Raw genomic sequence first — 12,493 nt, 5'->3', positions numbered from 1 at the left:
CTCTCTCTCTCTCTCTCTCTCTCTCTCTCTCTCTCTCTCTCTCTCTCTCTCTCTCTTTGTGCCACAAAAACTTTAGTCAACATTTCTTTCTCGTACAATATTTAAGTCGCTAGGGATGGAATATTGAACATGGAAAGTAGGAGGACTTGTTGTATGTTGCATTATTAACACACACACACACACACACACACACACACACACACACACACACACACACACACTGATAGTGCAGTGGTAGTACGCAGCCTGGGTTCGATTCCCATATCAGGCCAGAAGTCATTTGGTCAAGGCTTCTATTCAAGTGTGTGGCCCCTGCTCACTTAGAAGTAATTAGGTACCTGGTGTAGGTCAGAAGTTTCGACCGGCTGTTGGTTAGGAGAGACAAACTCCGAATAAAAACATACACACGGGGTGAGCCACTATAGCAGCCGCGGTACCGGGATGTGATATACCACCATGGGGTTGTGTAGACTTGAGATGTATGAATGTTAGTATATAAGGACATGTATAAGAACGATTATATGTAGTAAATCTGTCATTCTAATAAACCGAAATATCATTATCATTATTATTATCATTAGACACACACACACACACACACACACACACACACACACACACACACACACACACACACACACACACACACACATACACACTATGACGCACACTTCCGCCATATAACAAAAGAAACACACAAGAATAATTTGTGACATGGAATAAAAGAGAAAAAAGAAGAGGCGGCACTGCAGAGTGAGTGTGACTATGACAGCGCGTCCTCAGCTGGCGAGATTACAATGGCAGTCTCGGGCAATACCACCAGCGAGACTTTCTGCTGCTGACCTCCTAATGATCTTGGTGATGAAGAAAGAGGTGTTGACGGCCTTGAGGTGCAGGTGGTGTGTTTTGTTGTGGCAGGTGAACACGAGAGGGGGCCGCTGTGATGCGTAGAGAGGGTCAGATGTCGCCGTGGAATTGAGGAGGTCATTTAAGCCACTTCCCAAGGTCACGGGAGTCTGCAAGATCGATAGCGGTCACACACACACACACACACACACACACACACACACACACACACACACACACACACACACACACACACACACTACGATTAACACTGTATGCAAACCATTTGTGAGGAAGTCAAACATGTATTATACTCTCTCTCTCTCTCTCTCTCTCTCTCTCTCTCTCTCTCTACAATCCATGCAAATCAGATGAGGCGCGGCCATGACAAGCGTAGGCCACAGGAAAGCGTAAGATCTCAACATAAACAGAAATTAGCATATCTTCCGCCTCGTGTTACTTTATACTGATTCTGTTTCTTCTTTCATTTTGTTTTTTGTCTTTTGTTTCTGATGTGTGAGGGATGTTTGGCATGTGTGTGTGTGTGTGTGTGTGTGTGTGTGTGTGTGTGTAATTCACCTCGGTCGTCTGCTGGTCACCCAGCCAGTCTTCCCCATTACGGAGCGAGCTCAGAGCTCATAGACCGATCTTCGGGTAGGACTGAGACCATAACACACTCCACACACCGGGAAAGCGAGGCCACAACCCCTCGAGTTACATCCCGTACCTATTTACTGCTAGGTGAACACACCCCACACATTAAGAGGCTTGCCCACTTGCCTCGCCGCGCCGGGACTCGAACCCGGCCCTCTCGATTGTGAGTCGAGCGTGCTAACCACTACACTACGCGGTGTGTGTGTGTGTGTGTGTGTGTGTGTGTGTGTGTGTGTGTGTGTGTGTGTGTGTGTGTGTTCTGTTTGTCTGTATTCCATTATTAATATATTCTCTCTCTTGTTTCCTTTTCATTTCTTTCATTAGCTTCTTCCCGTTCGACTTTACCCAATACCTTTCCAAATAATATCTATACACACACACACACACACACACACACACACACACACACACAATGGCTTATCATGCTCTTTTGCCTCCTGCTCTCGTGTAAGGGAATGAAATCAGAATCTTGTTAAGGTCTTGATGCAATTTTGTCGAGATCAGATGGAAAAATAGTAAACAGAAAGTAGGAAGATCGAAAAGAGGACATAATAATAGAACCTCTCTCTCTCTCTCTCTCTCTCTCTCTCTCTCTCTCTCTCTCTCTCTCTCTCTCTCTCTCTCTCTCTCTCTCTCTCCTGGTAAAATGGTAACAGAAAATAAGAGAGAATGAAAGAACTGTGAAAATAAGTCACCGGATTATTTTGCACTCGCCTCTCTCTCTCTCTCTCTCTCTCTCTCTCTCTCTCTCTCTCTCTCTCTCTAATACCCTAAAAAATAATAAATAATAATACCAAAGCATTAGAACATAATTGCTAGCTTTAACAAATACCCATAAATTGCTTGTTCCTTTTTTCCCTCTCAGTTTTTGTAATGTGCGAACATTGCCTCTTCTTTTTAGATCTATTTTTCATCCGCCGCGGGCAAGTTACTGAAGTACTCTCCCTAATGACCTGGTGAACGTAGAAAATGGACGAGCAAGTTGAGGGAAAACTGTGAAAGAGGAAACAAACAGGGCTGAGGGATGAAGAATTTGGAAATGTTTGAAGTGGTTAATTTGAATTTTTTACTTTGCTGCGAGTCTTTACTCTCTCTCTCTCTCTCTCTCTCTCTCTCTCTCTCTCTCTCTCTCTCTCTCTCTCTCTCTCTCTCTCTCTCTCTCTCGTTTCTTTTCTTTCGGGTTACCTTGGGTTTTTGTTACGTTGTGTTTGACTTTTTTCTCTTCTAATTTTCTCTCTTGCTTTTGTTTCTTTCTTCTTTCTTCGTGAGAATTGTTTAAGAAAAATGCATCATTATTTGTTCGTGAAGTTTAATTTTTCATCGCTTGTACTTTTTCATTTCTTCTTTTCGTGCCTTTCTTCTTCACTTTAGATTTCGAGAAATAAATAAAAAGGGTACGCGGAGATCAGTGAAAGTTGCAGTGACTGTGTATATTTATGCCGCTAAATATAGAATCTTGCTATCTTATTTATCTATTTTCAAACTGTCACTGAAGAAAGAAGTGTAATCATGTACACTATAAAACTCGAGGGCTCTTTGTTCTGTATAACTGATTCTTCGATTTATTTATTTTTTGTTATTTTTATTGCTGAACTAAAGTTTAAGGAGAACATAGCGTCATATATTTCGGTAATTGCAGTTTCTTTCTTCGTGGATCCATAAGTTAAGTGGAAATTGAGAACGCAGTGATGGCGATAGTTAGATGGTTCTCAAGTTTAAAGGAAAACGGTAATGAAGACGCTGAGAAAGAAAGGAAAAATAAAGAAAAGAAAAAGAAACATTATTATCGAAGGAGAGTGAAATCAAGCATAAGTGGATCAGTTTCAGAAAGTTGTGTATTGATAGAGTTAAACTAGTATTGCCTAACGTTTTCTTCTAAATGACCTCACATGCTGCCCAAAAATTATAGCTATAAATGACATATGGCTTTTTGTTGTTGTTTTAAAGAGACCATGAATGTTAGCACTTTATTATTTCATTTATCTTTTAGTGGCTTAATAAGAGTAACTGCGTTCAAACACACAATGAAACATCAACTCATTACCGCCATGGCGTTCACAAATTTCTGGCATAAATTTTGAGGTTTGCATGCGTAATTACACGACTATTATTTGTCCTAATTGATTTGCTGGAGTCCATGGTGCTACCAGGAGTAAAGGCTGCACCAAACAAAAAAAAAAAACTGGATTACATTGGATAAAACAATGCTGTACAAAGGTAAACAGCCGCTGCCAACCACTACTCGCAGTGGGGATTGAGCCTCAGACTGGTGTGGTAGGTGGTTCAGGTGAGAATATCAGGTGATGCCTTGTGGGGAGGGCGCCGTGGGAGGCTGATGGAGGAATAGGGGTGTGTCGGAACATACGTATACTTTCGCTAGATATGATTCTTTCAACTGGCTAAAATACTGTAGAGCAAATTGAGGTTTTTAGCCATTATTTGAGAGGGACAATGGGAAAAACCCCACGAGATCCTGCCCAATAATCTCTGTGACCTTTGAGAGTAGCGGTGATGAAAGGACAAAGCGCTTCAGAACACAGCCCAATGATTGCTGGATTATAACATTTCCCGCAACGTTACAGCGTAGAACTGAATGTTATGAGCTGACGGATTCCATTTACAGATTTGTTCTGCAGATCTCCTTTTTTTTCATCACTTATGAAATGAAAAAAAAACAATATAAAAAGAATAGCAAAGTTTAAGTGAATAGATAAAGAGAATTGTTGCATGAGTGATAGGTAAAAGACTCAAGCATGGAGAAATAATTGTTTGACTATCATGACAAAGGGGGATATAAAAAGTGATGTAAGTGAAGGTATAACAAGGGAAAGCTAGTGGTGGGACAGCGTGAAAATATACATACAATGGCGAAGAGAAACGAAGTGGATGGCAGAAACAATAACAATACACAAACATTTTCATATTCCATGAAGTAGGTGGTTACACCAAAGATGCGCTTGGGTGGAGATAGGACCCTAATATGGGTACCACTATAAGTAAAACTGCCTGTGCCATTAATGTGTGGAAGCTTAATAGTGTTCCCAATACTCTTCAAGTTACCTACAGGCGCTATAGGCCAGGACATTAAAAATAAGTACATTTAAATCAGAAACAGTCACATGTAGGCCTGATGGAAACTTGTAGCTTCCCTTATTATCTTATGTTCTTATGTACAAAGACACCCGCAACACAACGTAATACAATGAACACTAACACTACACGAGGAGCAGGACGAGGTAACCACAAGAGTACTTAACACTACTTATGAATTTCACCCCTTGTAGCTCAGTTATCACGAGAATTCCCGCTGACCTGTTTTCCTCTCTCTTGTTAACCATGATGAGCTTTCTCCTGGGGCGGCTATCAGACCGTATATAACCCGAGACTTCCCTAGAGGATGCAGCCCAAAAAGTTTCCAGCCAGTGTCAACCTTTGCCCTTATCTGAGTCAGCGGCGATCCATCACTCAGCCAATGGAGGAAATGTTGTTATTCGAGAAAAACGATATCTAAGAAAAAAAGATAGCCATACTTCCTATTGAAGTATCTGTTTGTTTGCGTTAGTGGTGTCCGTGATGACGTTAGTAGTGCTGCTAAGGTTCACAGTGGTTCGTGTATATGTTCATAGTCTCCTACCTAGTGTTCGTGGTGCTTGTGTCCGTATCACGGAAGCCACGAGGAGTAACTAGAGGATCATGAACATCTACACGGACATTAAGAACACCACAACTGCTATGTATATTACGGACCATAAGAACATAGATTAACCTCTTCAGTACCATGACGCATTTCTATATTCATTCCGTTTACTGTTTAGTGATTTTATATAGCTTCAGAAATTCACGTGGAGGATAAAAATGGTGAAGACTCTGGCTAATAATCTTCTGATCTCCCTAGATCCTTCCTAATGCCAATAAAATGGTTTAATCATACACGAATCTCAAGGTAAAAATGTGTCCCAGTACTGAAGGGTGTTAAACGGTTACGTACACTACCACGATATTACAATCACGAAAACGATTACTACCAACAGAGATGCGGACAAAAAAAAAAAAAAAAAAAAGACCACCACTGCGAATATGATCAACTCCACTACGGTTATCAAGGATTTCAATACTGGGACGTTTTTTTACCTTGGTGTTTGGGTATGATCAAACGATTTTATTTACATTATGAACTGTCTATGTGGGTCAGAAGATTAATAGCCACAGTCTTCACTATTTTAATTCCCACATAAGTTTCTGAAGCTGTATAAAATCAAAGAATAGTAAGAAGAATGAATATGAAAATGCGTCATGGCACTGAATGGGTTAAAGGAAGCAAGAGTGTATGTAATTCTAGAGAACACTCACGACTTGCAACATTCAGTTTAATAATTTTTTACATCCACTTCTCAATTTCTTTTTTTTTTTATCCGAGTGTATCTGGCAACACCCGAGCATTCTCATCAATTTACATGTTACCTGATTAAATGAAAGGGTCAAGAACTATTGCAATTAAATCTTTCAGAATCGGCCGTCAGTAGCATAATTTTGCATTAAATTTGCAGCCGCTGGGATATGTAAGAGTAATGACTGTTTAAATATGCATGTTATTTCAAAAGGGAGAGGAAAAAAATAAATAAAACCAGAATTTGCGAAAGGAAAGCGTGTGATTAAGTAAAGGTAATGACCAGCAGGTGACCCAATTCTTAGTGTCCACCTGTCGTTACCATTTAATATTTCATTTGTGGCCTCATTTCTTTGTCCTCAAGGTAATTTGGAGACCGAGAAAAATGGCGGTGGCGGTGCCGTAGTGAATAAAGAGGCGAGCGTGGGATCAGGCAGACGTGGATTCGAATCCCACCACGTACCACCTTGAAACTTTGCCATTTGTCGAGTGGTTTAAAGTTACCTATACATGTCAACATGATACCCAGGTTCTAGGTGGTTACACCCGCTTGGGTGATGATATGGGCCCTAATATGGGTACCACTACAGATAAAATTGCCAGCACCACTAATGGGTGGAAGCTGAACAGCGCTTCCCATACATAATCTTCACGTGTACCTACAGGCGCTATAGGCCATAACATGAAACACAACACACACACACACACGCACGCACACACACACACATGCACGCACACACACACGAATAGCCCTTTCAAGACTAATTTTGATAAACTACACAGTCTAACCAAAAGAAGCAAGGATAATACAGAAGAAGGCTTCTCCCCACCTACCGTCTCCCCCTCCACCAAGTACTGCACCGTCACAGCATCTTCAGGGGGTTGTGTTACCACCTCGTCCTCCTCCCCATCTTCTTCAGCTCCCAACAGTGGCGGATAGTCCTCCTCCAGGTTCTCCCCCTCAGGCTCCGACGTGACGCGCGAGGTGGAGGTGGTGAAGTCATAGTCAATGTGAGTGGTGTTCGTGACGGAGGAGACGAGGCTGGCGAAGGTGGCGTCTGTTGTTACCTGGAGGAATTGTGATGGTCAGGTAAGGTGGTGGTGGTGGTGGTGGCGGCGGTAGTTATTGTAGTAGTAGTAGTAGTAGTAGTAGTAGTAGTAGTAGTAGAAGTAGTAGTAGTAGTAGTTGTTGTTATTGTTGTTGTTTTTGTTGGATTTGCTTTTTTATCGTTGTTGTTGTTGTTGTTGTTGTTGTTGTTGTTGTTGTTGTTGTTGTTGTTGTTGTTGTGGTGGTGGTGGTGGTGGTGGTGTGGTGGTTGGTGTTGTTGGTATCTGTTGTAGGTATCGTATTATTATTATTATTATTATTATTATTATTATTATCATTATTGCTATTATTATTATTATTATTATTATTATTATTATTATTATTATTTATTATTATTATTACTATTATTATTATTATTATCATTATTGTTATTGCTGTTGTTATTATTACCATTACTATTATCATTATTATTAGAATAATTATTATTATGATTATTCAAGTGAATATGATTCTCTCTCTCTCTCTCTCTCTCTCTCTCTCTCTCTCTCTCTCTCTCTCTCTCTATATATATATATATATATATATATATATATATATATATATATATATATATATATATATATATATATATATATATATATATATATATATATATATATATATATATATATATATATATATATATATATATCATTCCGTAAACCGTAAAGTCATTTAAAATTATTCTCAACAAAACGTCCTACACTTACAGACACTTTCCCGTCCCTCCTCCCCTTACGTCATCCATTATTCGTCTGTTGTTCCCACTCACTTCATTCCTCGCGTCGGTGTTTCTTCCCCCACGCCTGCCTCCCACATCCCCACTCCCTCCAACACTACCAAAGGAAACATTATTTAAAGTCCCCGGCTGTTTGTAGTTAAAGATAGAGTTAGGGTTCTTATCTCTCTTCGTCGTCAACTCTCCATCTTTCTCTGCTTCTGTTTACATGAGTGGTGGAATTTCAGGGAATGTACGATGCACTTATATATGATGCGAGTAATGAGTGATTTTCTATGCCAAAGGTATTTATTCTATAGCCTACATCTGTACTAGTAGTAGTAGTAGTAGTAGTAGTAGTAGTAGTAGTAGTAGTAGTAGTAGTAGTAGTAGTAGTAGTAGTATAGTATAGTATAGTATAGTATAGTATAGTATAGTATATTATAGTATATATAGTATAGTATAGTAGTAGTAGTAGTAGTAGTAGTAGTAGTAGTAGTAGTAGTAGTAGTATAGTATAGTATAGTATATATAGTATAGTATAGTATAGTAATAGTAGTAGTAGTAGTAGTAGTAGTAGTAGTAGTAGTAGTTGTTGTTGTTGTTGTTGTTGTTGTTGTTGTTGTTCTAGTTCTTGTAATCTAGTAGTAGTAATAGTATAGTATAGTACAGTATAGTATAGTATGATAGTAGTAGTAGCAGTAGTAGCAGTAATAGTAGCAGTAGTAGTAGTAGTAGTAGTAGTAGTAGTAGTAGTAGTAGTAGTAGTAGTAGTAGTAGTAGTAGTAGTAGTAGTAACGAATAATAACGACAATAATGAAAACAAAGCAAGATATTTTTTTTTTTTTTGCTCACACAAATAATCACAAACTTTCACTCATTACTTTAAATAATTTCTCAGGGCTCGAAAAGATCATTCACCACTTATTTATACTGTCTGTTTTAATTAACATCCAACAGCCTTCCTCTCTTTCTCTCTCTAGGCCTTCGCACCACTCCTATTTTATCCGTATTTCTCCTATTCTCACCAATTTCATTGCTTATTTCCTTACCCTTCTCTTTACATGTCAATCTACTTCTCTTCTCTATTATCTCAGCTCTCCTCTCTTTTCCCATCTCTCCCGTCCAATCCCAGTCTCCCGCACCCTCACTCTCTCACCGTGGGGTCTTCTATCACCATGTCTGGGTGAAGATGGATGGACACATTGACGCAGGTGATGTTGAGAGCGGGCAGCTGCATGATGGACAACGGGCGGCGGGAGGCGAAGAATCTGGAGGAGGGGACGCAGGGAACAGGCCGGCTCACATACGCCACCAAGGACACGAGGAAGTACGCCAGGAACACGAAGAAGAGATTGTTGAACCTGAAGAAGGGATGAGAAGATTTTTGAGAGATAGAATAATGTTGCTTCTCACTCGGTTTAATCCCTCCAGTACCATGACGCGTTTCATATTCATTCTACTTACTATTTGGTGATTTTATACAGGTTTAGAAACTTATATGAGGGATTGAAATAATGAAGACTGTGGCTATTAATCTTCTGACCTCCATAGATCCTTCTTAATGTAAATACAAGGGTCTAATCGTGCACAAATCTCAAGTTAAATGTGTTCCAGTATTGAAAGGGTTAATGATGGATTGAATAATTCATTGTTATTGCGGAGAAACTTGAGAGGCAAAGATGAATAATTATTCTTAAGGATTTAAGAGGAGAAGAAATGTTACTGTGAAGAATCTGGGAGGAAAAGAATTGTTACTGAGGAAAATTGAAGGCGAAAATCAGTGTTATCGAGAAGATAATATGAAGAAAAAAGTGTTAATACGAAGAACTTGAGAGAGAAATGTTGCTCAGACGAGACTGCTGAACTTAATGAAGGAATTAATCATTACTGAGAAGAAATCTGAGGGGGAAAAGAATCGTTACTGAGAAAACATTTTTGAAGCGGAAGAAATAGGAAAAGAATATCATACGTTAACCTTTTCACGGCCAGAATCTTTTTCTTTTTCATAATCACCAAGAGCTTTTCAGACACTTTCCTTCATTCTTCTGCCATCTTAATATTTCTGTTCCTTAAGCCAGACAAAATTTTACCTTCTGTACTATCCCTTATTTCTGTTTCCTTGCAAGATTATATTTTTATAGTGAAAGGTTAAGATTATAAAAAAAGAAAGTATTTTACGTGAAGCATATCGGAATTTACGTTAGAAGATGAAATTATTGTAAAAGAGTCGATTCATGTGACTCCAGGCAAACTTTCTTTCTATACTGAAGAGTTAAAGAGGTTATGAAGAAGATACTGTTGCGCACAAAGTATATATCCAAACGTTTTCATTACGGAAAAAATTCTACTGTAATTAAAATGGAGAGTAAAAGAGGTGAACGTTGCGAAGATCTTGCCGACCAGAGTTACATATGAAACAATAACAAGTATGTCTATAGGAAGAAAGTAAAATCTCCAGGTGAAAATAATAAAGATAGTATTGCAAAAGTTACGAGAGGTTGCAAGGAATGAATTATTGATCCGAAGTAAGTAAGGCGAGCTGACCTGACGAGAGCAGGAACAAAAATATATGAAGATTATATGATTTTGAAAGAGAAAAAGGGATTACATGAGCCAGCAAATGGAAGAGGAAGAGGAATTTTATGACAGAAAATTGAGAAGACAAAAGGAATATTTCAAACCGGGAGGAGTAGGAGAAGAATGTTGAGGTAGGAGGTTATGAACTATGATAAGATGGCGTACCCAAAAGAGTTTGAAAAGAAAAGTTCGCGTTAAGTGACTGTGAACAGGGAAAGGAGATGATTTAATTTGAAACGGATGTGAAGTGTTATGAAGGGAACACACGAACGCAAAGAACAGATATTTCAACCTGGAGGAGGAAAGTGAAAGTTTTACACACAACTATGAAGAGGAAGCAGAGGACGTATAGAAGAGAGAGAGAGAGAGAGAGAGAGAGAGAGAGAGAGAGAGAGAGAGAGAGAGAGAGAGAGAGAGAGAGAGAGAGAGAGAGAGAGAGAGAGAGAGAGAGAGAGAGAGAGAGAGAGAGAGAGAGAGAGAGAGAATGATAACGAGGAACAACAACAACAACAACAACAACAACAACAAGAGAAGGAGAAAGAAAAGGAGGAGGGGATGCATGAGAAGGAGAAACAGGTACAAATATAAGAGGCAAATTAACAGAACAAGCAAAGACAGGAGCTTTATGACCAGAAAAATAAGACGAGGGGAGATCAAGTAACTTACCTCATGGAAAACCGCAACTGGTGATGTAGAAAACTAAAGTAAAAAAAAAAAAAAAAAAAACATATGACTGAAAATCTAAAAGGAATAAATCGAGTCAAATCACGCGAGGAACAGAAACGTCCCAAAAAATAACACACACAAAGCTGAAAATTATTCGTAAAGTAGGAAATTATATAAAATAGTTAAGAGAGACTGTAACATGGACTGCGCCGAGGGGAAGACAGAAAAGGTCACAAGAGGAAGATGATAGGACAATGACACGAAGGATATTATAAAGGTGAAGGACACTGAGGAAGCCTGTGAGTGGAAGGAAGGTCGAGGTTATGAAGCAGCAGCCAAGGGTAAAGAAGTCCATAGGAAGTGTTGATGGGAAAAAAAATTAGAAGCAAATGAAGACGAGCAGGGGAACAGAGAGGCAGTGAGGAAAAGTTGCAGGGTAAGGAATGGCAATAAAGAGATGAAATATGGAAACGCTAAGAATATTAAAGAAGAATAGGAAGATATGAAAGAGAAAAAAAAAACACAAAAAGGAAAATACAGTACAATTAGGAAGAGACTAAGGAAAAACATAAAATTACAAGATATAAAGCTCAGGAAAGAGTCAATATTAGAATAACTTAGAATGAGAATAAAGTTAAAGAGAGGAGAAACAAGAGAAAGAGGTAATGGACGAGAGAAGGAGAAGGAAGAGGAGGAGTAAGAACTGGATGATTAAAGGTTAGGTGGAGAAAAAAAAAAAAAAGAAGAATAAGGAGAGGTAATAATAGCATCGATTCTGGAGGAGGGAAAAAACGAAGAGGAGAGAATATTGAAGGATAGATAGAAGACAAAGAACAGATGAAAAGCTTGTGGGGAGAGAAATCCACTTCCCTGATAATGATTTTGCGAGGAAAGGATGGAAAAAGGAAAGATGAAATAGAAGAGGAGTTTATAAGAGAGAGAGAGAGAGAGAGAGAGAGAGAGAGAGAGAGAGAGAGAGAGAGAGAGAGAGAGAGAGAGAGAGAGAGAGAGAGTGTATGTGTGTGTGTGTGTGTGTGTGTGTGTGTGTGTGTGTGTGTGTGTGTGTGTGTGTGTGTGTGTGTGTGTGTGTGTGTGTGTGCGTGTCTGTGTACCAGGAAGAGAAAAATGCCTGAGAAAGGGAAAAGGTTATTAGATATGCAAGACAGAGAGAGAGAGAGAGAGAGAGAGAGAGAGAGAGAGAGAGAGAGAGAGAGAGAGAGAGAGAGAGAGAGAGAGAGAGAGAGAGAGAGAGATAGCAAAGTCATCGCGTGTATTATGTATTAGCGAACTTAGTAATCTTTAAAAAATTATAAGTGCATTTTAACAAACAGGCCACATTCTAATCTCCAATCGCTGAGGGAACCACACCAACAGCACACACAAACTCAAACTTACGCGCCGAAATAAAAACAATAACAAAAAGATGACAAGAGAACACAAAAACTGAAATAATTCTACTGGAAAAATTACATTACTGGCAAATGCATAGTCTCTCTCTCTCTCTCTCTCTCTCTCTCTCTCTCTCTCTCTCTCTCTCTGGATAGAAAATCAGAGA

General features: G+C 39.2%; 1 protein-coding gene across 1 annotated transcript in view; it reads right to left on the bottom strand.

Moving 5' to 3' along the window:
• LOC123507174 (transient receptor potential cation channel subfamily V member 5-like) overlaps nt 1-12,493 on the bottom strand; it is a 112,430-nt gene that overhangs the window by 36,462 nt on the left and 63,475 nt on the right. The window contains exons 11-13 of the mRNA XM_045259830.1: nt 8,852-9,056; nt 6,722-6,955; nt 844-1,016 (exon numbers count right to left, since the gene is read on the bottom strand). Of these exons, the coding sequence (XP_045115765.1) occupies nt 844-1,016; nt 6,722-6,955; nt 8,852-9,056 (612 nt within the window). The remainder of the gene's footprint in view (nt 1-843; nt 1,017-6,721; nt 6,956-8,851; nt 9,057-12,493) is intronic.

Source organism: Portunus trituberculatus, chromosome 21, assembly GCF_017591435.1.
Source record: "Portunus trituberculatus isolate SZX2019 chromosome 21, ASM1759143v1, whole genome shotgun sequence".
NCBI lineage: Eukaryota > Metazoa > Arthropoda > Malacostraca > Decapoda > Portunidae > Portunus > Portunus trituberculatus.
Note: the sequence above shows the minus strand (reverse complement) of the source record. Positions and strands in the feature narration are given on the sequence as shown.